Source organism: Paroedura picta, chromosome 18 (genome assembly GCF_049243985.1).
Source record: "Paroedura picta isolate Pp20150507F chromosome 18, Ppicta_v3.0, whole genome shotgun sequence".
NCBI classification, from domain to species: domain Eukaryota; kingdom Metazoa; phylum Chordata; class Lepidosauria; order Squamata; family Gekkonidae; genus Paroedura; species Paroedura picta.
Window position 1 is genome coordinate 5,589,623 of NC_135386.1, and position 26,483 is coordinate 5,616,105.

Sequence of the window (26,483 nt, forward strand, 5' to 3'; positions counted from 1 at the left end):
GACGGGGACAGACCGCGACCCGCGTCCCCTTCGCCGGCTGCCCGTGGCGTTTTCGCGGGAAAGCCTCGCTCGCTTCCGCTTCCCGCGGGCCTCGTCCTTTTTTGCCCGGAGACTTCGCTTCCAGGGCCCGATTTGTTTGCACGAAACGAAAGGAGCGCGGGCGAGGCGCGGCGGGCTGAGCGCCTCCCGGGGTCGGGGGGGTCGGGGGGCTCACGGGCGAGGAGCGCCTCGATCCGGATCTCCCCCGGCGCGCTTTGGCCTCCGGAGCGCGCAAAGCGTCGCAACTCCAACGACGGGAGGATTTGGCAATGCGGGGCGGGCGGGCGGAGTTTGCCGGGGAGGGGGGCTGGCTATTGGCCGCCTCTGCACGGCGCCCCTCGGCGGGCTCCTAAGCGGGGCTTCCCCGGAGATCGGACCCCGATCCAAGCCAAGGCTTTTTGCATCGCCTGGCCCGCTGGATTGCCCCGGAGAGCGCGCGTCGGAAAAAAGCCCGGCGGCCCCTTTAAGAAAGTTCAGTCGGGCGAGTTCATCAAAGTTTTAAAAGTTCCGTGGAGCAAAAAAAAAAAAAGGGGGGGGGGGAGAGAAAAGGAGGCGGGCGCGCGGAGAAGACGCCCGTCGAAAGTTCGCCGGCGGCGGTAGGCGGGGATTGGCTGGTCAGTTCCCCCGGAGACAATGATGCGGGGCGGGAGGGGGCGCGAGCCGGCCCCGCCCCACCCGCGAGCCGGCCGGGCCGCTCCCCGCGGCGCGCGCCAATTGCACAGGCGAGGCAGGCGAGCGCGGGCGGCGCGAGGCCCCCGGCAGCAGCTGCAGGTCGTTGGCAGCCCTTGGCCGCTCATTGGCCGGCGGCGCGCGGCCAGCTGGATGGGAGCCCGGGTGAAATAGGCGCGCGCCTCGCCCCCTCGCCCACCACCTGCACCGGCGCACCCCAGCCCACCCCACCCCACCGGCCGCCACCTGCCCCACGTCTCCCCACCTCAGCCCGGAGGGCGCCCGCAGTGCCCCAGCCGTGCCCCACCCCGCCCGCCCTCTTTGGCCCCTGCTTGCACCCACCATGAGCAACCTGCCCAAGGAGAGCGAGCACAGCAGCAACAGCCTCGAGGAAGAGGTAGGAGAGCACGAGGGGGGGGGCGCTCTTGGGGGGCGACTTTGCCTCAGTTTCCCTCCCCCTCTGCCTGTTTGAGGGCCTGGGGGGGGCGTCACGCCCGCCTCCTGTGGAGGAATGGCCAGCTTTTTGCCTGGCTTTAAGGGGCCGCTTGTGCTCCCCTGTGGCCTCCTTCACCTTCATCCTCATGTTCCCGGCCTGAGCGATGCTTGGGAGTGGTCCAATTCCAGCCGCACCTTGGCCTGGCGGAGTCCTGCTGCACCCAGCCCCGTGGGCTTCTGTGCTGCCTCAGAATAGCCGAGTCCAGCTCTGTGGGTCCCTTTGGGGGGAAGGGGTTTGTTTATTTATTTATATTTATATACCGCCTTCCCCAGAGGCTCAGGGGTTGGAGTCCCAAAAACCCGGGCTCGCATGGGAGCCTCCGGTGCGGCTTCTCTTTCGGGGTGCTTCTGCCCAGATGCCCACAGCCACTTGCCGTCTAAGGGTGGCCTCAGAGGGGTTTTCTTTTGTCCCTGCCCCAGCTTCTTGGGGCGCGTTTGCGTGGGTGACGGGCAGCCGTGGTGCTTGCGCCGTGCCTCTAGCAATGCCTCCTGGAAAGCGCATGGTCGCTTCCGCTCAGCTTGGCGTGCGGCTCTTCGTCCCTTGAAGAAGGGAAAGGAGCAATTAGTGTTTCTTTTTCTTCTCCTCCGCGGGGTATGTCTTTTTCTTGCTCTGGCTAGTTGGGACTGAGCCGTAGTGTTGCCTCTGCTGTTAGAACTGATGGGTGGACTGAGAGAGAGACCCCGTTTCTAGGTATGACCTGCAGAGGTGGGCAGAGTATGCCGCTGTGAATTTAGGGCTTTCCCTTTCTATGCAGCTAGATATGATTCCAGTAACACCGTGGTGACCTGTGAGGTTTTCGGGGGCGAGTTCTCAAAAATCTAGAGTTCCCTTCATCAGATGCTAGTCTCCAGATTCCCTTTTAAATGCCTCTTCTGTTCAGAATCTCTTGATTTGGGGCGTGCCTTGCCCGTTTTTTTGCAAAACGGCTAGCCAGACCGTGTCTGCGGATTGCCATGTCGCATGGGCGACCTGCAGAGAAAATTGCCATCTTGCGTAACCCTTTAAGTGTCGTCTTCATGCGCCATAGTACATGTCGAGCTGTTCGCATCCATCCGAGACGCCTCCATTTTGTGTGCGCAGATCTAGAAACGCAGCGAGAACCTCAATTCCCCTGGACCACAGCATATCACTTGGTGTGTCCCCCCCCCCCAAAAAAACGGCCGTGCAGCTTTGTTGTCGCAGAATGGCGTCTGTTCTAGTCCGACTTCTTCCCGCGCCTAGCCGAAGACATGCAATTGGTGTTCAGCAATGTGGTTGAATGTTTGGGCCACGTCCCACTCATTGCCTGAAACCTCAAAATCATTGTGATATATTTCATCCAATGCAGTTTGCATGAAATTGATCATTCAGTGGAGGGGTGTTCCTTCTTTCGCTTTTCATTTCCACTCCATGAGCCCGGAGGTGAATGCCGTAGCAATGCGTACCCTAGTGCACTGCATGCCTTAACGCGGTCAGAAGGATTTAATGAGAGGTTTTCATGCTTCTCAGCGCTTGTGTGTATCATGGGGTTGGGATGGGGGGCTTCTAGGTTAAGCTCTTGGCACAGTCTGGAAGTGTTTTGCTTCCAAAGTCAGCTGCTTTACCTGTCCGCCCCAAGTTAAAAGATGTCTCCCTGCTTCCAGAGTTGACCAGGTTGCTTTGTGCAAAGCATCCATGCTCATCCATCGATTTGTATGATAATTATAGCATGATTGATTAAGGGCAAGGGCCGCTAAATTACTCTGGTCCCGAAACATGCACCATTGAATAAAATTTTGGGGGGAATTAAATGGAAGGTGTTCTCACATTTGTTACCTTGCAGGGTCTTGTTTTGTGAATGCCACTGCTAATTTTTCTGGGAAGAAAAAGTCAGGCAGAATTAGTGACCTCTCAGTGCCAGTTCTAGAAGGGTAGATGGGTTAAGTTGGTTGCAGCCAAGATGAGTGGGAATCTCGAGGTGCGTTTTTATAAGAAGCCATCGTTAAACCATGTTAATGAGGATGCCAGTACTGGTTTGATGTATGGAAGTTGTAACATATGTGTATTGTGAACTGCCACGAGCCCGCTGTGCTGGTATAAAGGTAAAGGTGAAGGTATCCCCTGTGCAAGCACTGAGTCATGTCTGACCCTTGGGGTGACGCCCTCTAGCGTTTTCATGGCAGACTCAATCTGGGGTGGTTTGCCAGTGCCTTCCCCAGTCATTACCATTTACCCCCCGGCAAGCTGGGTACTCATTTTACCGACCTTGGAAGGATGGAAGGCTGAGTCAACCTTGAGCCGGCTGCTGGGATTGAACTCCCAGCCTCATGGGCAGAGCTTTCAGACTGCATGTCTGCTGCCTTACCACTCTGCGCCACAAGAGGCTCATAACATAACCTCTGCTACACTATTTCACTTCTTTCCCTGGCATATGGACTACTCAGAAATGTAATGCCTGACGGGAACCCCAAACAGCTGACGTAGCTACCTTCACAACAACCCTGTGAGGTAGGTTGTTGACAGTGTGCAACTGGCCCACCGTCCCCCCAGGCAAGATCTGAATCTGGTGTTCCCAGCCTAGTCCAACACTTTAACCGCTATACCACATGCTAAGTACGTACATAACTCGGCTCTTGTACAGAGTCAAACTACTGGATATGGGGAAAAACCTGAGTCCAGAAGTACCTTTAAGACCAACAAAGATTTAGTCAAGGTGTGCGCTTTCATGCGCAGGCCCATTCCTCATGCACACGAAAGCTCCTGCCTTGAATACATCCTTATTGATCTTAAAGGTGCCCCTGGACTCAAATTTTGTTTTGCTCCTTCAGACCAACACGGCCACCCACTTGAATCGCTGGGATATGCACAGACAGATTCTCCAGGGTGTTGTGAAAAAACAAAATCCTTTAATGGAGATGCTGAAGGTTGATCCTGCGACGACCTGCATTCAGTTAAGATGCTTCCCCACTGGTGTAGGTCCCAGGTCTGATCCCCAGAACCTCCTGTTAAAAGTAGCCGCTGATGAGAAAGACCTCAGCTTGGAGATCTGCTGCCAGTCAGAGCAGACAATACCGATCTTAATAGATGGAAGTTCTGGCCCAGTACGAAGCAACTTCATGTACACCTCTCCCCTCCTCAACCCCAACCCCGCAGGTTTAAAGCACGGTGTACCTTCAAGGTTTCAGTTCGTAGGCTAAGAATAAGATGTGTTCCAACATTACGCAGAATTGCTCATCTGGACCCACATTGACAGCATTTGACTGAAGGGTTGTTTGGGAGGAGGGCTTGCCTAGTGTAGCGGCTGGATTCCCTCTAATTGGAAGTCCCTTGAACTGAACTCTTGGTGTGCAAATCTCTGCTGTGGAGCCGTAACCCCCCCTCCCCCCATGTGATCTGGCAAGTATCCTTAAAAACAAAGAAAAGAAAGCTGTTGTTCCAAAAATAGATCCCAAACATGGTTCACTGGAGAGTGCGAATGGAAAGGGCCAAGCCACATGACTGCGGGTTTTTAAAGAAAAAAAAAATCAATGTGTCCGTCTTTCCATTTCCCCCCCCTCCCAGTAGAGAATTCTGCAAGTGTTCACACACATACCCGGATAAGTGAATTGAATTAGCCCTCCTTTCTGGTGCTGGGGTCAGTCTGATCTTGGCAGCGGGATAAAAATTGGGGAGACATACATGCATCTGGTTCCTCTTGTAAGTTAAATGGGTAATGCACATGTCATGTACAAGAGAAGATAATAAAAAGGAGTGATTTCTCTCGTGGCTTCAGGGCGGCCAAACTGTGGCTCTCCAGATGTCCATGGACTGCATCATGCTGGCAGGGACTCATGGGAATTGTAGTTCCTAAGTCTTGTAGGAAGAAAGGGCGATATTAACTGGAGTGATCAGGATGCTGTGCATTAAGAAGCTCAACTTGGCAAGATCTGGAACCAATTGACAGCGTTGGGATGATAGTGTTGAACCCTTTGCAGTGTGACAGGAAACCATGTGGTCTCATGACAGGAAGGGGAGGGGTCAGGGTTATGATCTCACCAGCAGGGAAGGGACACTGCTCTTTGAGTGCGCTGGGAACATGGCAGGACCTGTGGAGGGTGGCCTGGGTTCATGTACATCTTGCAGCAGGTTTCTCCAGAACAGTGAAAAAACACCAACAACAACAGCAACCCAACCACCACTGGCTTGACAGGGGCTCCAGTTATGGGGCATTTATTCCATGTACATAGATTCAAGGGGGGGAGCAGCTGTGTGGGTCTGAAGCAACATAAAATTTGAGGCCTGCAGCGCCTTTAAGACCAATGAAGTTTAATTCTGGGGATTAGCTTTTGTGCACATGCACACTTGGAGTATGCATACATGTGACCAGAATTAAACTTGTTGGTTTCTAACTTTGCTCTGTTCCATGTTAACTTATTCGCTTTTGATGGGCCCAAAATATACATATTCCTAGAAGGAATTGGAGCATTTTGTCATGGAAAACTCGTCTGTTTGTTCCCAGCTGTGACGTTGGTGTACTTTCTGGTCATGAACCCAGTTCACTCTGAGAAAAAAGTTACACCCTGATTTTCTCTACCTTAAGGAGTCTCGAAGCGGCTTCCAGTCACCTTTCTTCTCCCCACAAGAAACACCTGAGGCAGGTGGGGCTGAGAGAGCTCTGAGAGAACTGCAGTTGGCCCAAGGTCACCCCGCTGGCTGCGTGTGGAGGAGTGGGGAATTGAACCAAGTTCTCCCCTCTTAACCGCTGTACCACACTTCCAAAATGGTCTTTGGTTGTGGTGATGTTGGGCTTTGGTCGCAGAAAAGCGACAAGGCTGAACACACTGCATGCTTCACCCATGGAGACATCTGGGCAGAGGTGCCTCTGAGATGAGAATTAAAGGTGTAACTGCAATGTTCTGTTTTTCCAAGAGCCCTAGCCGGATCTCAGAAGCTAAGCAGGGTCAGCCCTGGCTAGCATTTGGATGGGAGACCTCCAAGGAAGGCCAGAGCAGCTACGCAGGGGCAGGCAGTGGCAAACTCCCTTCATTTCTCTCCAGTCTTGGCAGCCCCACAGGTTCACCATAAATGACTTTGACAGCACGTCCCACAACCATTTGGACAAAGGCTGCTGGTCTTGGGTGGCTGTTGCAGGGTTCCTTGCCGAGCTAGCACCCGCAAAACCAAGCCCAAACCATGTGCCACTCAGCTGTGCCCCCTGCCAATGGTTAGTCTTCAGGGGGACTGCATTTGCTTTGGATGTCTATTCCTCTAGAGTTGTGATTTCCTTGAAGCTCATAAAGGGGATTGCTCAATCCAGGAGAAAAGCAGGTTACAAAGGACTAAGGGTTGGGTGTCAGCATCACGGTTCCAGCTCCCTCCTTAAAACTAGCCTGGCCTACCCAGGAAAAGGCCTTTTGGGCTCTGCGACCGTGCAGGTGTTGTTGCTTTGCCCTGGGGTGTCAGGAAACAGGGACCTTGCAAAATGGAGGGGTAGGGAAAGGGTTGGCGTGAGGGAAATGCAGAGAGTACACACACACATTCTGGATGGTCCGTTTGCAAACATATTTGCATTGGCAAAGACTGCACAAGGGGGGGATTGTCACAGTGTGGATTTCACATTAAACAGGTGCGCAAGCTCTGAATTAAACAGCAGACTTTGCTTCAAGGGGGTTCCGCGCACGAATGTGGTTCTGTTCCTGGGTGCGATCTAGGACGGTTGCAGCCGCGCTGCCTCTTCCAGGTGTGGACTGCAGGCAGAAGTCCACCAGGGCCGTCACAGTAAACCCAAGAAAATGACGGAAAAGCCGGAAAGAAGGAGTTAATCCGTCCAACAGCCTGTGCTGCCCCTGCCCTGCAAATAAACGCACGTTTTTGTCTTCTGGGGTCTGCAAATGTCCGTTGCTTTGACCCGGGAACGGCAGGTGGACCAGACTTGGGCGTCAAACATTAACCAGCTTAACTGTCGCCGCCTTGACTCAGTAGAGAAATAAAACCGAGGTGCCCTTGGCCCAACCTGCAAGGGTCGACTGGAAGGCTGGGTCTAGCAGAAGCACATTCCTCCCAGCCTTTGGAGATGAGGCATCTCGGTGCAGAGGGAGAGGGGAGAGCCCAAGGAGAATGGAATGATTATCTTTCAACAGACGCCGGAGTCACGTCGCAGCTGACTGGTGGTGAACAGAGGCGGCTAGCCATTGCCTGCCTTGGCATAGCTACCCTGGGCTTCCCATCCTGATAGTAACCAGGGCTGAACCTGCTTGGCTTCAGGCAAGATCTGGCTAGCCTGGGCCATCCTCTTTTGGGCTTGCTAGTTTGGAAGGGGAGGGAAAGAAACCTGAAGCAAAGGCTTGCCCTGTGAGCACCCTGCAATCTGCCCCCAGTCCTCCCCTAGTGCTTTTAAAAGGGCATCCCCCATCTTTTTTACCTTAGCAAGGGCTGATGCAAGTGAATTCCTGAGAAGCTGGCAGTGGCTTTCATAGAACGGGTCAGTTGCCTTTGTCTATATTTGGTAAACTGACAATAATAGCTCCCTGGCAGAAAACATCTCTAGTGTTCTGAACGCCCAGCCTATGTTGGGTTGGGGCTTTTAGGCTAGCTCCCTCCGGAGACGTTCGGGGTGCGGTACGGGGCTGCTTCCCTCTGCTGTCCTCACAGCAACCCTGCGAGGTGGTCTCAAGGGGAGCATCATGACGGGGCGGGGATTTGAACCCGTTTCCTGGGTCGTAGTCCGAGTTTGTGCCGAGTTTAAGCACCATCTCTGTGTTTTTAACAGCCCTGTAAGCTACACTGATGCGATTATTCCCCTTGGTGGGGGGATCCTGGCTCACCAGCACAAAGAATTCACTGAAAGCAGAAAGCATCTGGATCAGACATGATTTGCTAAAATATAGTTGGCATATCTTGTCCATGTAAATTGGTCAGATTTTCTTTTTAAAGTGTGTGCGGCTAATTCAGATTATAGCATGTAGTGGCCATCCTAAGCAATCTAGTACAGAAATATTCCGTTTTCAAATGGGTCCTCTCCTGGGCGTTGTTTGTGGGTATTCTGCAGTCTAGCCGCAGATTTTAGCTCTCGCCTTCTGGGTTTTTGGTGGGAAAAACAATGTTCTAACTGCAAGACATACGGCTGAGGGCCGGACCATGAGGCCACGGATATACAACTGGCCTTGCAGTTACATATACAATGTGCTTGTCAGCCTCTAATCTGGAGAGGCAGGTTTGATTTCCCACTCCTCCACCGCATGCAGCCAGCTGGCCGACCTTGGACTAATCACAGTTCTGTTAGAGGTGTTCTTGCAGACCAGTTCTCTCTGCGCTCTCTCAGGCCCACCTCCCTCACAGGGTATCTGTTGTGGGGAGCGGAAGGGAAGGTGATAGTAAGCCACATTGAGGCTCCCTCAGGTCGTGAGTGAAAAGCGGGATATAAAAACCTACATTGGAGAAGCTCACTCAGAAGTACTTGCTCATCCAGTGCAGCGATTCAGAAAAGGAGCTTTGGGTCTCTCTCCCACCCCACTTAAGCCAGTGGAAAGGGCTCCCCTTTGTCTTTGGTTCCTTGTGCCCTTCCGAGGCCGCGGGGAGCAAGAAAAGGGGCAGCCCCCCCTCCCTGTGCAGTGTTTCTCCTGCCCAGAAGCGAACATCACAAACAGCTTTGCCACATGTAACTTGTGCAGTAATTTAGTTTCAATTACGTTATGGATCTGATCTTTGTGTGTATGGAAACATGTTTTCTTTTTTTGCCGGTTCATCTACTAAGAAGAGACCGGAAGGGAAGGGGGGGGGGGAGGCTAGGAGCGTTTAGATCAAGGCTAAACTGGCTTGGAGCGGACGCCAAAGTCTTTCTCGGGCAGCTTCTGCAGGATGCTGATAGGGCAAGTGAGAAACTGAACTCAGTCAAATTTTGTGGAGGTGGCTTTGAGCACATATGACTTTAAACATCTGGAGCAGAAGTCCTCTGGGAGGGAGCCCTCTGTCTGGGGAAGTGATATTCTTTCTTCTTGGCACTTGGAAGGGGCCACAGTGGGGTGGGCTTCTGGAGGTCCACTTCTCCCCCCCCCCCCATGGACCTCCTGATGGTTTTGGACACCATGAGTATGGGCCTGGAGGGGACATTGGCCTGATCCAGCCTGGCTTCTCTTGTGCTCTCCCAAATCCAGCGGCAGCTTTGAGACCAACAGGAATTTTGGAGTATAAATTTTTGAGCGTCAAATCTCCTTTCTTCAGATATGTTATCTCTCTCTAAGGTGCCACTGGATTCGAATCTTGTTGAAGACTTTCTCATTTCTTCTCCTCTCCCTCTGAGGAGGGGGCAGCTGGCGTGGCTGAAAAGCCAAGTTGGTTTGCCTCCACTTAATGGCTCTTGGGCCCGAAAAGATCAGCTGAGGGGCGATAGGTTGGGTCTTGACCCCCCAGGCGGGCACCTCCCGCTGTCCGCCCTCCCCGGGCCTCCCACAGGATTGCCTTGCCGGACCTGGCGGCCAAAGAGGCATCGTGCAGAGGGGAGAACACCAGCTAAGGAGTCGCCGTCTGGCTCTTTTGCACCCGGATGGAGTGTGTCATCCTGAGCCAGAATCCAAGTAGTCTCGGTTGAAGTGGGGGCAGCTTGGTAACAGGCACTGCACGTTACTGGAGCAAATGCTAGCCCCCTTCCCCCTTCCTCCCCCTGCCCGACTTCCCTGCAAAGGATGACCATTTATGGAGAACACAAAGGGTTCTGCCTGTTTGGGCAGAGGGTTGCATGTCCTAAAGCTCACACACTGTTCCAGCTTTCAGGAAGCCTTCTGTCTGGACTTAAATTATAAGTGCCCTAGCCTTGGAGAGATGGCCCATGTGTGTGGGGGTGGGGTGGGGGATGTGCGTGCTGTTGAAATCCTTGTTGGGAGCTTTGGGACGCCATGCCGTTCTTTTGGATGTCTTTGTCACTGGGCAAAAAATGTAAAAGAAAAACCCTCTGCTGCATTCTTGTGCGTTTTGTTTTTCTGCTTCCGTACATGCGTCATTACAGCAATTCTCTGTCTCCTGGGATTCTGGGAACTGACGTGGCATAGTGGCTAACCGTGTCAGGCTACTATCTGGGAGGCCTGGGTTCGAATCCCCACTCGTGCCAAGGAAGAGCTGCAGTTGCCCTAGACGTAAGACCTCAGTGGTTGTCCACCCACAGGCAGAAGGATCTTGGGCCAGTCACAGTCTCTCAGCCTAGCCGATCTCTCAGGGTTGTTGTGAGTATACAGGAGAAGGATGGAAGCTGTTTTGGGTCCCAATTGGTCCCAATAAATTCTGTTTCCCAGTAGGGACCAGTTTATTGACTGATTCCTGATTGGGACCAGGGGAAGCCAGGTTTGCAAGCAGATTTCCCCACACGCACACAAGCTGGAGAAAAACAAACAAACAGAATTCAGTGCAAGTGGAGGTGAAAGGATGCACGCTGGGAGGCCAAAATCCCAGCTGCTCATCCTTGGGGAGGGGAGCACAGAACTGGCTTAACTTGACCAGGAAAGCTCTTGGTGGGAGATTCTGCAGAAATGTCAAGGTCTGCATAGCACCGTCCAGAGCTGTCTTACGGGGATGGGCAGTATAAAAATCTAATAAATAAATGACTGGGGTAGACCCTGCAGATCTGATGATATCAAGAAAGTGTGGACCATCCAAGGCTGGGTTCTTCTGCCCCGCAATCTCTAATGCTTCATTCTTTAGTAATGTTAACTACCTGTCCCTCAGGCAGAGGGTTTATGCTTGAAGGATGCAGGACTGCAAATTCACAACAGACCTTTGAACCTCAACGCTCCCTCCCCTCGGTAAGGATTCCCAATAAGATCTCTGCTTCACGTAGTTTACAGAATGAGCTGCGTGACTCACAAAAAGCTCATTCTGAAATGAATGTTAAGGGTGCTGCTGGGCTTCGTTGGCCTACAACAGACAAACATCCCTCCAGGTTATAAAGTCTAGGCAAGGCAGCGTGCCCCAGAGCAAAGCTGCAGGCTAAAGGTGAGCCGGACCAACCCCTGAGAACCACTTCTAAGAGTCCCTTTTGCCCCCTTCCTTCGTAGACAGGAGCTGCGGATTTTCTGGCCGTGCTTCTTGACTCCAGTGCATACACCTGCCTTCTTTCCATTGAGCATCAGCATAGTGTAGCGGTTCAAGAGGGGGTGGACTCCAATCTGGCGAGCCGGGTGAGATTCCTCACTCCCATGTGTGCAGCCAAGTGGGTGATCTTCGGCCAGTCAGCATTCTCTGAGAGCTGCTCTCGCAGAACAGTTCCCTTGGAGCTCTCTTCACCCCACCTACCTCACAGGTTGTCTGTCATGGGGAGAGGAAGGGAAAGGGGTTTGTAAGCTGCTTTGGGGTAGTGAAAAACAAGGTAGACAAAACACGCCTATTCTCCTCTTCTTCCTTTACCACCTCTAATTGCCAAAGGTTGTGCATTGGGTTGCAAGTTCCTCTGGGCAGAGGCCTGTCGTACTTCAAGACGGGCTGGGGCTCAGCGGCAGAGCCTCTCTGCTTGCTGTGCAGAAGGTTCCCAGTACAGTCCTCACAATCTCCCGTTTAAAAGAACCAGGGTGATGCCTGTCTGAGTAGACAGTGCCGACTTCCATGGACAGATGGTTTGATTACGCACAAGGCATGTGTCCGTGTGTGTTGCTAGCACTCCATGCGTTTTAAAATCCCACTTAGGTTTAAGGAGGCAAACAGCGGCTGCTTGGGGTCCCCGATGCGCCCAACTTGGCGCGACGTTTAAGAGTGGTGCCTCTAATTTGCAGAAGCGGGTTCGATTCCTCACTCCTCCTCCACGTGTAACCTTGGGCCAGTCCCAGGCCTCTCGGAGCTCTCTCCGCCCCATCTCCCTCACAGGGTGTCTGTTGTGGGGAGAGGAAGGGGAAGCGGCTGGCAGCTGCTCCCAGACTCCTCCATGAGTGGAAAGCAGCCCCCCCCCCAAAAAAAATAACAGCTCTTCATTTTCTTGCTCTTGGGAACGTCTGCAGAACAAAGCTTGGATTTCTGTCACTGGAGCCTGCCCCTCTCTTAGCCCAGTATTCTCCCTGCAGCTTCGTGCAAGAAACAGGAGCGAGTCTTAACGTTTCCACATAGCTTCGCGGATGCGCTTCCGCTCCAGCCGGAACATCCAAGCGCTAATGCTGGGATGGCCCTTTGCCTTTCGAGAGGAGGAAACATTTAAACATTTTCGTCCGTCCCCCCCCCCACCTTTCTTTGGCAGCTCCAGGAGCCTGCGGCCTCCTACTCAGCTCTCTGCAGCTGGGTTCCTTCTGCGCTTTGGCAGGGGCAGCCCTAAAAGGCCCTTCCCTGCAAAACAAACCTCTCCTCCAGTCTTTGTATTTGCTGTGGGGCCCAGCAAGCGCTGGGGCTTACGAAGGGTGCATGAGGCAGAGAGGGAGACCCACTGTGCCCGCCCGATCTGCCACTGGTACCCGCAGCATGTTAAAATGTCATTTATGCCTGGCTGCCCAAAAAGCTTGCCCTGTCGCAAGGCATCAGGGCAAGAATGTGCAGCGCGGAGCGTGCCGCATGCCCCATGCGCCAGCTGCAAGGCTGAACCGGTGTTGTGGGCAGGGGAAATGCATGCCGACGCGTTGGAAGAGCAACTGGTTTGCACACAGAAGGTTCCGGGTTTACTGCCCGGCATCTCCCGTTTTTAGAAGATATATCAGTCATGGCTTGTGTAGCATCTAGGGTGCTGGACTAAAATTTGGGAGACCTACATTTGAATCCCTGCTCTACCCATGGAGGCCAGGCCCCAGGTGATCTTGGGCCAGTTGCATATTCTCAATCTTAAGCTACCTTGCAGGGTTGTTGTTAGAATGGAAGAAAGAATAGGGTAAGATGGCTCTGGTCCCCATCCTCAAGAAAGGAAGGATGTGAAGCAGATCAGAGTCTGAGCCAGCGTCATGTGTAGTGGTTAAGAGCAAAGGCCTCTAATCTGGTGAGCCAGGTTTGATTCCTCGCTCCTCCTCCACATGCAGCCAGCTAGGTGACCTTGGGCTTGTCACAGTCCTATTACAGCAGATCAGTTCTCTCCAAGCTCTCTCAGCCCCACCTTACCTCCCAGGATGCCTGCTTTGGGGAAAGGAAGGGAAAGTGATTGTAAGCTGCTTTGAGACACTTTTTGAGTAGTGAAAAGCGGGGTATAAAACCAACCTCTTCTTCCATGACATGTTTGGGAGCAGTCTGTTTTACCTCTGAACCCTAGAGCTGAGATTCTGGATAGCTGGCTGATTGCTTCTTTGCGGCATTGAAGTCTCATGTGCAGGGTAATTGTGTTAGCATGATGCTCATGGGAGCACACTCCATAACCAGCATCAGCATCCTTGCAAAACTTCAGTGCCTTTCGTGTTCAGCCCACGTTCTTGGATCCGTTTAGCCAGGACTGGTAGCTCTCAATAGCTCTGGGTGGTGTAACATCCCTGCCTTTAAATCATGGGTGTTCACCTACTCTTTGCTATAAGGGAACCCACTTGCTTGCTTTTTCGTGGTTTTGCTTGCTTGCTTTGGTTCTGCTTGTTCGCTACTCTTTGCAAAGGGAGACGCATAGACTCTCTGTCACAGCCATGGAAAACACAGGGAGGAGAGTGCCTAAGCTGTGGTTTGGGCATGCATGCCCAAAGAGGCCAACGCATGGCTCTCAGCCTCCCCACAGGTGGGGTTGTGTGCATTGGTCCTCTAGTGGCTCAGCCAGTCCACGGAGCTCCCTCAGCAGGACAGCACTTGGTCCCCTGGTGGCCACTCCCGCTCTTAGCAGGTAAGTACTGAATGGTCAGCCTGGCTTTGCATTACTGCAGGCAGAGAAATCTTTGGAGAGGGGAAGATGATGGCAGCATATATCCTGAGTTTGTCTGAGTTCTGCTGTGGGTTCGAGTATTTCTGTCGATGAATTCTCATTATAAGAACAGCCCTGCTGGGTCAGACCAGGGGTCCATCTAGTCCAGCATCCCATCTCAGACAGTGGCCACCCAGTTCCTCTGGAGGCCCAACAGCAGGACACAGAAGCAGAGTTCGTCCCCTGATGCTGTTTCCTGGCACTGGGATTCAGTGGTTTTCTCTAGAAAACGGGTTAGAACCTCAGGTCTGGGAGCTAGCCAGCTGCAGTGGTTTGCTGAGCCCCGAATTCTCCTCCGCTTGCTTCCAAGGAGGGGTGCTGAAGCACAAAACGGGTGTGTGGGAGAGAGCCCTTGAATGGACACTACCAGCTCCCCCTCCTTCCCCCATTGCTTACCTAGGGTTTTGCACTCTTGATCCACTACTGCAGGATCGCACCCTTTTGACTTCTACGCAGGAAGAGCCCCCTAAGTGCATGGGCTTCAAGGGGGGGGGCTTCCTGGTGCTCTCTGTCCCTCTCCGTTCTCCCTGCCTGTGGCTGATCTCTTTTTAGACCCTTCCCAAGGTTCTCCCTCCTTCCTACAACTTTGTTTTGCAAAGCTCTGCTTGATCTTCCTCCGTGCCTTATAAGTCCGGGCGTGGAAGCGGACTGCCGTAGCTCCAGCATTCCTTCAGGCTGGCGTCAAAAAGAGGCCTCCGCAGCTGCATCTTATCCTGTGTTCCAGGATCAGTCTGACAGGACTGCTCTGGGAAGGGGGGGGGGGAAACTGCAGCAACAGCAGAGACCTGGCTGGTGGTGTCCGGGAATGCCTCGGCTGAACTGTCACCCTGTTTTAAGACCGGATGTTTTGTCGAAAAAGCTCTGCGGGATGAACTTGGGTCTGTGTGGCCTTGTTCCTTCCACAGTCCAGGGAGGGATATAGGGCCTAGCAGTAGCCCTTGGCTACTGATTCGAGGCAGACTCAGGCATCGCTGACTGCAGATGGTCCCACTAGGCCTCTAATGGAGTAGTCAGCGTCAGGCATTAATTATAGCAGGGGCATTGCCATGGTGGCCCAGTTTGCCCAGTTTTGAGGAAGTGGGTGGGGCCAGGTGGGGGGTTTGCCCAGCAGAAGTTGCCAACCTTATGCCCAGCAATAGAACCCGGTCAGTCCCCCAGTGTGGCAAATGCCAGCTCAACAGGACTGCAGTTTGAATCACAATCGCAGTGAAGATTGCACTTGCTCTGCTGTCCTTGCAGCCCCCCTCCCCCTCAATGGGATTGTGATTCTGTGCTTTGCATGTGTCATGTTGCTGGCACTGGGTTCTTCTGGGCACTAGTAGGTTGACGTTGTGTTCGGCTACTCTGGTTCTGCCATCCCTGCAGAAATGCCTCCTTCTCTGTTTCTTCTTTGGTGATCCTCTGTTGTGAACATTGTCCTGCTGGGTTTGAAGGTGCCACAGAGCCACTGATTCTGCTGGGTACTGTTGCGCTGGTCCGGCTGTCGTAATGTTTTTAAACAAGCAGGAAAAATGCAAACAAGGCAGTGTAATGCAGTAGACCATTCTGCAGAACTGGGTCGCAAAATTAGAGAAGTTAAAAGATTTTAGGTTGCAACCAGATTAGTTAAAAGATTTCAGGCTGCAACCAGTAAACAAAGCAGTGAAACCCTCTAAATTTCTTTGTGCACATTAAAAGGCAACACACATGCCCTGGAGCCATTCATTTGACACACTTCCCTGGAATAAGCCATGTGGGAGCCTTCGTGGTCAGGCCGTTCCACCAAGGAGGCGACACCACCGAGTCCTCGCACATGGGTGGCCGTTGATCCCATTTGCACAGTGGCATCTCTGTGCGTTACGCATGTCGTTTCGGATGCTCGATTTCTCCTGGAGGTGCAAGACAGAACTTGGGCCCTGAAGGCAGAGCTGGCCTGAAAACTGGTCCGTTGTGGGGACATTACCTGCTGGAGAACGGATAGGTATTTTGGCCCTTTAATGGAAGGGACTGGACGCAGAAGCCGGTGTGGTTAGATCGGTGTTGGAAAAGATTCTCGGAGACCCAGGTTCGAATCCCCACTCTGTTATGAGAGCTTGAACCCCCCGAGGCCAGCCCTGCACTCTCCACCCGCCCTGCTTCACACAGGTTTTGTGAGGCTAAAGATCCCCCTCCCCTTCTCGGAGTCCTAGCCTTCCCGAAGTCAGTTCTAGCTGTCCTAAGAGCCCGGTGCTGCAACCCTGTGCCTTGTTCTCTAAACCTGCTCCGTGCAACGTCTCTCCTAGGTACGGACACTTTTTGTCAGCGGACTTCCTGTGGATATCAAGCCTAGAGAGCTCTACCTGCTTTTTCGGCCATTCAAGGTGAGTGCCAGCCCCAGGGCTAACCCTAGATGTGGAGTGGTGAAGGGGAGGGGTGCCTCTTAAATGCCATCCTTGAATGACCAGGAAAGGCAGGCAGCTTTAAAGGTACTCTAACTAAGGTACTTAGGATGCAGCTGAAATCTAATACCTGGGCATCCTTCTTCCGCAGCAGTACGTCTCTCTTAAAAGCAAGGAGCGATGGGGGCTTTGTGGATCAAGGGTTACTTTTCTGTATAACGTGTCTTTTTAGAACCTTTATGCAGCCTTTCTGGGTAGAGTCCCAAAGCAGCCAGAAGTGAGAGGGCTGAATACAGATTTTTAATGGCATAGGTCTTTAAAATTATATGACATAACAAAATTGTGTATAAATATATATCTACATATATGCAACACACGGACATAACCCAGATGAAGGGTCAGGAACAGAGCAGCGGAAGTCTGTAGCCGATGAAGCAAGAACAAGGTCTGATTCAAGATATAAGCTTCGTCAGATGCTAAGCGCGCATGCAGAAGAAAGCTTATACCTTGAATGAAGCCTGGTTGGTCTTCTCTAGATTCCTGATTTTGCTCTGCTGCTTCAGACCAACAGGGCTGACGACCTGAATCTAGCAGCAAATATTAAGGGGGCGGGTTTCAGCAGCTTTACTTTTGGCTCTTCACTCCTGGGTGAAGTCTCGAGTCAAGTCCATTTGCATCTTAGAGACCCTCAAGGTTTTTAGGGTCCAAGTTGACAAAGGGGTTTTTGACTCTCCCAAGTCAGATCGTGTTGATCTCTCGAGGTGCCACGAGATTCCTTTCTCCTGTCGACCCTCACCGCTACCCTCTGAAAAGCTTGCATTTGAATTTTGGGTCTTGCAGCTGAGGTGCCTGGGATAGTCCCGGCTACCTGGCCCAGTTCTGCTTCAAGGCTGGACGGGATCAGGTGACCAGGCAGGAATCCTGCTCCTAGAAGGGTCTCTGTCATACTGGCCGTGAGCTGCTGCAGTTTAGTTTGAAGTCGTAAGGCGTGCTGGCGGGTGGGCATGGGGAGTGCTGTTAACAGAGAAACTGCTGTTGGCCCCATAAATATTCCTGGCTCTAGGGTGTGAGAAGGTACTGAGTAGGCCACCTAGCTTTTCTTGTCCTTTTAACGAGTCTGGAAACTTAGCTTTTGCCGGCTGCTTCTTCCTGCAGGGTTATGAAGGATCGCTGATCAAACTAACGTCCAAACAGGTAAGGCCTCCTTCTCTTTCTTGCAGCTGCTTTTAATGGCTTTAATTGTGGGGTCGAGTTAGAAAGAGGGTGTGAAGGGGCAGGCCTTCCTTCTCCATCCTCATATTCATTTTTATTAATAAAAAGGGGGGGAGTAAAGTATAGCAACTTGCATTATAATATTGTTTGCTAAATGGAGAGAAAGCGTGGTGTAGTGCTTAAGAGCAGCGGCTTCTAATCTGGGGAGCTGGGCTTGATTCCCCGCTCCTCCACATGCAGCCAGCTGGGTGACCTGGGGCTAGTCGCAGTCCTGCGAGTACTGTTCTCACAGAGCAGTCCTGTCAGAGCTCTGTCAGCCCCACCTCCCTCACAGGGTATCTGTGGTGGGGAGAGGAAGGGAAGGCCATTGTAAGTCACTTTGAGACTCCTTCGGGTAAAGAAAAGCGGGATATAAAAACCAACACTTCTTCTTCACATCCATTATTCTTATACCTTAATAACAATTCATTAAATTCCAGTAATCTCGGTAATCTTCATTGCTATCTTGGGGGTTGGACTAGATGACCCATGAGGTCCCTTCCAACTCTATTATTCTATGATTCTATCTTCACAGAGGACTTGTGCATGTGTGCGTAGCTCTCATACGGCTTGTTTGCATTTTCTCTCTCTCTCTCTTAGCCGGTAGGCTTTGTTACCTTTGACAGCCGGGCCGGTGCCGAAGCCGCCAAGAACGCCTTGAATGTGAGTACCGAGAGGATCTGGCAACCCCGCAAAACCTAGTGGGATATAAAAACCAGCTCCTCTTCTGATCTCCTCTCCCCTTTTCAGGGCATCCGCTTTGACCCGGAGAACCCCCAGACGTTACGGTTAGAGTTTGCGAAAGCCAACACCAAGATGGCCAAGAGCAAACTGATGGCCACGCCGAATCCCACCAACCTCCACCCTGCCCTGGGAGCGCACTTCATCGCACGGGACCCCTGTGAGGAGCGGGGGCCGGCAGCAGGGCGGGGGTGGAGCTGGGGGGGGGTCTCTTTGTGGGGCTTTAGGGGTGTTCCACCAAGCAGGGAACAACCCGAGCCGTCCTTTGAGTGGTGGGTGGAAAGCTCTGCTCGGTTGCTGGAGAAAACCATGGGGGTTTCAGGTGCCTTGTAGCAACCCAGGCCTTCCCATCCAAATACTAACCAGGGCTGACCCTGCTTAGCTTCTGAGATCTGACAAGAACAGGCCAGCCTGGGCCACCCAGCATTTCTGGCTTCTTTTTTAACCCTGCTCTCCTTCTGAGCTGCCTAGAGCAATGCACACGATTCTTTCTCTCTCGCCCTCATGAGAGTTCAGCAAAAAAGTGAGTCCAACAAAAACAACAACAACAACAAAAAACGGGTCAGTGCAAGGCAAAAAAAAATGTAAATACGAAATTCGACTAGGGTAATCAAATAGCTTCTGTTTCAAAATAAACAAAACATGTTGTTGCTTAGGGAATGACTCCTCGAGTTTTAGTTCTCAATTTCCGGTGAGCGCCTTGTCTGAAGATTTTCTGTAAGGGAACCACAAATAAGGAGCTATATAATCGCCACGAAATACAAAGGCAAAACTAGAGAAACATTCACAGCTTGATCTTGCCGTGTTCATGAGCTGCAGAGGGGCCTTAATGCCCTCTGAAGCCGTTCAAGCATCAAGCAGTAATCCAGTAAGATCCGAACGAGAGGGGGCTTTTGACTGGCATTAATTAAAAAACCTAACTGAAATAGTTGATTGCCTGGTTATACAGTTACAACCATTAGTTATTATTGTAAAGTTATTCACATGTTGATACATTGTTTTATGTATTGTTGTTTGTTTTTAGCCCCCGGGGAGGGCGGTATATAAATATAATAAATAAAATAAATAATTATTAAAAGGGGATGATTGAAATTTGGATGTTACCCGCCCTGAGTCGACTAGGGAAGGGCGGGCTATTTATTATTATTAGCATTATTATTATTATTATTATAACTATCATTAGAAGTGCAATAGAGGGACTCCCTAGGTGTAGCTGCACAGGGTCCCTTGGTGCTGGGTGAGCGATGGAGATCAACAGCTAGTCAAATGCCGTGGGAGGGAGAACCTTCTGCACCCCCTGCTGAGTGGGCCTCTGCCTCCATGTCGCCTCATTCCATGGTTTTGCTGCATCTCATAGTGGGTTTTTCTGTCTCTCTCCTCCTCCTCCCTGCCTAGATGACCTGACTGGAGCGGCCCTGATTCCAGCGTCTCCGGAGGCCTGGGCTCCCTACCCACTCTACACCACGGAGTTAACTCCTGCCATCCCGCACGCTGCTTTCACGTACCCAGCGGCTGCGGCCGCGGCTGCAGCCCTCCACGCTCAGGTGAGGCTTTGCGCCGCCCCGTCCCTGGGAGGGCAGGAAGCAGTTTTCTTTGCCCACCTCCAGCCAGCTTTGGGAAGTCCACAACGCCAGGCTTAAATGTGCAAAATCGCACTCTGGAACGGAGAGCCTCACAGCATTGCTCCGTGCCGTTCCCAGACCTGTTCGGGCTGATCTGGCTGCACCCAAACAGGCTGTCTCTTTCTTGGTCTCAGAACTGCAAGGGCAGGAAACTCGCAGACACAGAGCCAGCCTAAGGCTCGCTGAGTGTCCTGAGTTCCAGTTCTGAACTCTGTCAAAGTAAGACAGTGCTGGCTTTCTAGGGGGTGGGATGAGGCACCAAAGGCCTGCCACCCAGCTCAGCTGGCTCAAGAAGGGCCGGATTGTCCATCCCCAAAGGAAGGGCTTGGGTTTCCCCGTCTCCACGCTCCCAGGGAATTCCGGAACCATTAACACCAGGCAGCCATGTCGGTCTGAAGCATCAGAACTCCCCGTTTGACCCGCCTAATAGCTTATCGTGGACTAAAGTTGAAGGTTTTCTATGCTCAAAGGAAAGGCCAGCTGTTCGGCTTGGGGACCACCTTGTTTTCCCAAAGGACCGCTGCTAGGGTTGTGTGGAAGCGGGTTCTCCTGGTGAATCCCTCGGGAAACTCCGTGAGCTTTCCCCTGGGTGCACAACCCTTGGCCCACTCCCGCCCCTGGGATAAGGAGTGCCTCTTCCGCACAGACGTTATATTGAGACGACAGGGCTTGTAGGGTAAACAAAACCGGGCTGCATGCAAGGTAAGGAACACCAGCTTGAGACAGTCTGCCAAAGCAATGCCCACACTTCCCAAATGTGTTACTCATGAAAAACCTTGTGGAGTTAAACATTACCCGATTGCCAAGAAACTGGCCACTGAGAAACCCCATTCGGCCCGTCGGCTGGGAGCCTGATAGCTTAACGGATGGGTGGGGAGGGAGCAGAGCGACGGACGCTGGCCCTGGCGTGCCAGACAGGAGCCCCCGCCTGGGGAAAAGACTGCCTAAGCCCTCCCTCTCGCTGGGCCTGGACTCCATCCATACCTGCCCTGGGACCACACTCATTCCAAGGTCTCCCTGGGAGGAGCAAGGACGTTGCCTCCCGTTGTTCTCCTCTCCCCCCTTCCCTTTGGCAACGCCAGCAGTTAACTCCCAGCCAGAGGGTCTGCTTCCTTGGCGAGTCACAGAGGTGATCCTAGCCGATTAGGCCTGCAGTGCCGTAGACCCCGATGCCTTTTGCTGCTTTCTTTTTGGCTGAAGGCCCGTGGGGTGCTGCGGTTGAGAGCAGCGGCCTCTAATCTGGAGGACCAGGCTTGGTTTCTCCGCTCCCCCCCATGCAGCCAGCTGGGTGACCTTGGATCCGTCTCCGTTCCCTTGGAGCTGTTCTCCCAGAGTGCCCGTTGCGGGGAGAGGAAGGGAAAGGTGGCCGTGAGCTGCTTTGGGACTCCTTCGGGGAGTGAAAAGCGGGGCGCGAACACCCAGCACTTGGTCTCCTTCAGAGCCTATTTAGAAAGGAGTGCCATAGCAGTTCGTGCTAAAGTTAGGGGGGCCGTAGCCCCCAAAAGTGGGAGGTCTTGTTCAGAACTGGTGTGTGACGACAACATTGCCGTGTCCTCTCGTAATGGCTTCCCAAGTGTCACGCAAACAGAGGGTGGCCCAGGGCATCGCTAGGTCTTCTGTTTGCCGGCCCCCCGCCAGGAAGAAGCCTCCAAGGCGTTGAAGCGAATGCAGCCCAGCAGGTGGCGCCATCGAGCACAGCCTTTTTGAGCCTGCAGGCACCTCAGGACTCCGGTGTAGTGTGGTGGGCGGAGCCACAAGCCATAAAATGGCCGCCACAGCTCACAGTCGGCACCAGATGCCGCCCAAGCAGCGTTTTTACAAATCTGCTCAGCCCATCTTGGGCAGAATCCCCACTTGGCCCCACCTACTTTCTAAAAACAAACGGACGCCATGCTGGGCCCCCCCCCCACGACCATGCTCCTCCCCCCAGATCTCCCACCCCCCTCCCTGGCATACTGCTGTTGACCAGCCCACGGTTGACACGATCCCTCCTTTGATGTCTTCAGTGATCTGCAGCCAGGATTGCCGAGGCAGGCTAGCCCTGAAGGTCAGAGCTAGCCCCGGAGGTGGGGCCACCGTAGTTCTGCCCACCCCGTGCTAGAGTGGAGTTGGCTGTACAGCTGCTTCATTCTTAGAGGCCTTTTAAAGGATGGTGGGTCCCGTCTTGAAAGGCTGGTAAGGCGATCTCTCCTCTCTGCCACCGAGCACGATGCGGCGGGGGGGGTTGTTTCACAAGCTTTGTGGGGGGCTTTGGTTCGCCCCCTTCCTCCTCCGCAGTCCAGTGCATGGGTCTCACGCTATCCGCACCCAGGTGGCCAAAATGCCTGGTATTTCTCTAACCCACCTCTCGCCAACTTGGCACACAACACGACACGACAGGGCACTGCCGCATGGCACCAACTCGTGTTCCACGCTGCTCCCTCCAAGCGGCGGCGGAGGGGGGGAAGGGGAGGATTTGGTGCTGTAGCCAGGGGTGGGGAGAGGGGGGTCTCCAGGCCACCTGTGTTTCACCCCACCACAATCACCTTGGGAGGAGGTGGCTCGGAGCAACGGCAGACACAGTTTTGAGTTTTTTGTTAATCTTTCCCCTGCACAGTCAACTTGGCACACACTTTCCACCCTGCGGACTCCAGCAAAGGAACAAAACCCACTTCCCTTTCTTGCCGGAGTCCGGAGAAATCCTCCTTCCAACACACACACACACAGAGACACACACACACACAGAGACACCCTCTTCTCTGGCTTCTCCCCAAGCAGGGTCCTGACTCTTTCTCTCACTGCCTTTTCCATCGGACGACGTAACAGCAGAAGGGGAACGTCGGGGGGGGGGGAGGGCTTGAATGGGTGAAAGGTTTTGGAGGGGGGCGGGCTTGTTTTGCAGCTGTACACTGTTGGGCTATGTGGGGAAATTTGTGATCGGGTTTCTCTGAGGAGGAGGCCTATAGATCAGGCAGGCTGGTGATTCCTGATAGAACTGAGGCAGCTGGTAAGGCCATGGGGATGGAAGCAGCAAGTAGCCTCTGCCAAACGGGCCTTCCACCAATCCTGGCCTCTCTTCATCCCTCTCCCCCACCCTGCTGGGTCCCCCATTCTCCTCTACCCAGGGCTTCTGCTTCCAGGGTGAAAGATCAGAGCGCCCGTCTGCCCAGCAAGAAGGACACTTCCTGTTCCCACTCAGCCCCCGGGCAGGATGGACCAAACTGGTTCCAGATGTGCGGGGGAGAGGGGTTTGGGAATCTGGGAAATGCTTACAAACTGAAGCATGGGGAGGGGTGTGTGCATGCGAGGGGCGGAGGAGAACATTGAAACATCAGCTGATAAAAGAAAGCTTCAGAGGAATGACGCAGATCTCTTCAGGGCCCTGAATTGGTGCGGAGACCCTTCGTTGTAGTCCTACACAGAGGCAGAGAATTAGGGAACGAGATGGAGATATCTGAGCGTTGACTGGGGTCGGCTCCGGTGCCAACCAGACCTTCTGACAGTGAAGTCAGGCTGTGCCCTTTTTGGTTGTGAACGGTCATCCCTTGTCCTGTTTGCGTGATTTCTCTAGCAGCGTTTATACACTGCTGATGCCGTTTTCAACACACAAATCCCAGGGAAGGCGTCCGGTTTTGAGAGAGGGGACTTCTGGGTTTTGGTAACTTGTGTGGCAGGACTGTGGTTTTTGAGTGCTTGGAGCAGAGACCAAACAGCGTTGCCCAATGCTACATGAGACCTTATTCGGCTTGTGGGTTTAGGCAGCCGTCAGTACTGGAGAGCCAGTAAGAAATGAATGAATAGGTCCAGTCGGTGACAGAAAGGGCTCAAGCCAAGAGAAGCTCAGGGGTGGGTGGTCATCGCCTGCATTGTGACCCTGGGCTTCCGTGTGGTCTCCCATCCAAGTTCTGTTTAGCTTCCGGGATCCAGGGAGAGCAGGCTAGCCTAGGGTGTCCAGGTCAGGGCCAAGAGGCGTTCCCGCCTGCCTTTTGCCGTGTCCGGAGCTTCTCCATCACGTTGCTTCTTCTCTTCCAGATGCGCTGGTACCCTCCATCTGAAGCTACCCAACAAGGATGGAAGTCCCGTCAGTTCTGTTAGTTTTTAGTGAGTATCTTGCCTGGTGGGTGGGACTTTGAGTGGTGGTATTCTCTTTGCTGAACTTTTGGGGCCTTGAAAGAATCAAGAGCCCACTTGGCGTAGTGGCAAGCCAGGTTTGATTCCCTGCTCTTCCACATGCAGCCAGCCGGGTGACCTTGGGCTAGTCACAGTCCTGTTAGAAGCTGTTCTCACGGAACAGTCTCTCTCACTCAGCCCCACCTACTCCGCAGGGTGTCTGTTGCGGGGAGAGGAAGGGAAGACTCCTTCCCACAAGAACATCTGGCCATTCCACGTTCTCCTTCTCCGCCTCTCCTGGCTGCCTCAGCATGTCATGGCCAGTTGAAGCTGACTTTGTTACCTTGGCACAGGCCGGGGGAACCGCAAGGCCCACGTCCCAGTCTTTCCCAGATGCGAGCCACATGCCTGGTGGATGCTGGAGAGAGGTGGCAGAACAGGCTGACCTTACTACCAAATGGGTAGATTCTCCCCCACTGCCTTACGACAGGGGTGGCCAGACTGTGGCTCTCCAGGTGTCCACGGACTACAATTCCCACGAGCTCCCTGGGGTTTCCAAGGCAAGAGGCATTCACAGGTGGTTTGCTGTTGCTTGCCTCTGTGTCGTGACCCTGGTTTCCCCTCCATCTAGCGTGTCGCCACAAAATGGCCACTGCAGGACGCAGAGCCAACCACAAAATGGCTGCCGTTGCCAAAGCAAAGCCAATCAGGAGCCCTGCAGAGTAATACCTCCAATTGCCCCCCCCCCCGTTGACTAGACACCTGATGGCACCAGGGAGGGTGTTGACAGGTGCCATGGTGCCCATAAGCACCACGTTGGGGACCCCTGGCCTTGAAGGCTTGCCAGATATTGCTCTTGTATCCTGTTCTCAAGGCAAAATCATCCTGAGTGAGCTTGAGGAAAGGAAAGAGGGAGGCTGACTTCTCTGTGCTCCTTAGCTGACCAGTACCAGGTTTTTTGGGGTGACTCCTTTCTCTCTCTCTCTCTCTCTCTTGCTTTCAAGAGCCGCCTCTCGGCCCACGTTCTGCCCCCTCCCCGTGCCTCTCTGTGGAGCGATGTGCCAGGGATGAAGCGGATTGTGGATCGCTGGGAATCGTCCTCCACGAGAGCAAACCTTTTCCTGTGGCCACCGATCGCGGTGCCCAGCTGCAGTAGCCCCCCCCCCCCACTTCTCGTGCATGAAGCCGTGGGCTTCCCCCGTCCAAGACTGTGAATAGCAACAGCCCCCTCCCCTACTGTGGACTTGCATGGTCTCGTGTCCCGCTTGCCTCCCCCTCTGCCTCAGCCCCAGCTCTTGGCCGAGAGGCCCGTGTGTTCTCCCGCACACACCTTTTTTCGCGGCGCCAAGTCGGGGAGACCCGCTCTTGGCGCTAGCCAGGTTTTCTTTCCCAGCTGGGCCGCTGGCATGCTTTCGCGGCCTAGCTGTATACAGTGCAATATCCAGGCCTTCCGACCCGAAAACGGTGTTTATGCAGTTCCGCTGGAGGAAGCAGAGAGACAAATGTTTTGGTTTTTTTTGCACGTGTTTTTCCTTTGGTTTTGCTTTGTTTCTGGCATGACTTTACAACACTTTAACTCAGTGGGTGTGCGTACGTACGTGTGTTTGCGGAGCTTGTTTTCGTTCCAGCCTTTGTGTAGCCGTCGCCGTAGGTCTCGGCCTAGCTGTCGAACACTGACTTTTGCATTCCTCGTGCTTCCGTGAAGGCTTGGCCTCTGTCCTAAGAGCGTCCTGGCGTTTGCTCTCTTTCCATTTTCGGCTTCAGCTAGAATTTTGCGGGGAGAGCAAGTTGTTGTCCCTTTAAAATTCAAATTGGCTGGATTTCTCGTCCGATTTTTCTCCTTCTCCAGTTCAAGACAGGGTTGTTGTTTTTGTGTGTGTGTGTGTGTTTTCTCTGTCAGACTTCTATATATAGAACAGCTGTCAAATATTTAACTTTTTGTTTTCCTCCACATCTTTCTGATTGGAGAGGCTTCAGTCTTGCCAAATAATCTGCCATCCTCATGGGATTACCGAACAACGACAAATAAAAAGATGTACGAGTATTTTTGTACCGTGTGTAATAAGGAAATATTTATGCCTCATAAAGAAAAGAGTTTTTGCGTGTTGTCTTTTTTTTTTTTTTGGTGCGTGTGTGCAATTAATTATTACTGAGAAACTGTAATCTGTTAGATAAGTTAAATGTTTAGTTGAAAAACCAAAAGAAAAAAAAAGCTTGAAGAGGAGAAAACGAGGAGGAAAAAATAATACTTTCTGTAACGGATTCAGTCAGGCGTAGTAATGAGAAATTTGTGCAATTTTTTTTGTTGTTGTTTGACATTTTATTGCTTGGTATTGGAAGTGCTTTAAGTATTATTCTATTGGGCCATGGCTGTCTTCGCTTGTATTCGGATCCTTGAGAAGAAGTTGCTATAATCCTATGAATGTGAAACTGGATAATATATGAATTGTACTCTC

At 52.8% G+C, this 26,483-nt stretch overlaps 1 protein-coding gene across 2 annotated transcripts; it reads left to right on the forward strand.

Annotated features, from left to right (window-relative positions):
- Positions 1-766: 766 nt before the first annotated feature.
- Positions 767-26,483, forward strand: RBPMS2 (RNA binding protein, mRNA processing factor 2). 2 transcript variants are annotated; one of them, XR_013227491.1, is made up of 9 exons: positions 767-1,105; positions 16,229-16,306; positions 17,480-17,518; positions 18,176-18,238; positions 18,326-18,476; positions 19,712-19,860; positions 21,945-22,113; positions 23,950-24,018; positions 25,032-26,483. XR_013227491.1 is itself a non-coding variant. In XM_077318243.1 (8 exons), the coding sequence occupies exons 1-7, from the start codon at positions 1,052-1,054 to the stop codon at positions 24,010-24,012; spliced, it is 597 nt and encodes a 198-aa protein (XP_077174358.1). In that variant the 5' UTR covers positions 771-1,051; the 3' UTR covers positions 24,013-24,018; positions 25,032-26,483. The 2 variants fall into 2 exon arrangements, 1 of the variants encoding a protein (XP_077174358.1); XM_077318243.1 differs by lacking the exon at positions 21,945-22,113 and having other exon boundaries at positions 771-1,105.

Bases quoted from the DNA above. Each gene is read 5' to 3' on its own strand.
- RBPMS2 (XM_077318243.1), top strand. From the start codon at position 1,052: ATGAGCAACCTGCCCAAGGAGAGCGAGCACAGCAGCAACAGCCTCGAG. The intron at 18,477-19,711 runs GTGAGGAGCGGG...CTCCCTGCCTAG, and splicing joins CTTCATCGCACGGGACCCCT to ATGACCTGACTGGAGCGGCC. The intron at 19,861-23,949 runs GTGAGGCTTTGC...CTTCTCTTCCAG, and splicing joins CTGCAGCCCTCCACGCTCAG to ATGCGCTGGTACCCTCCATC.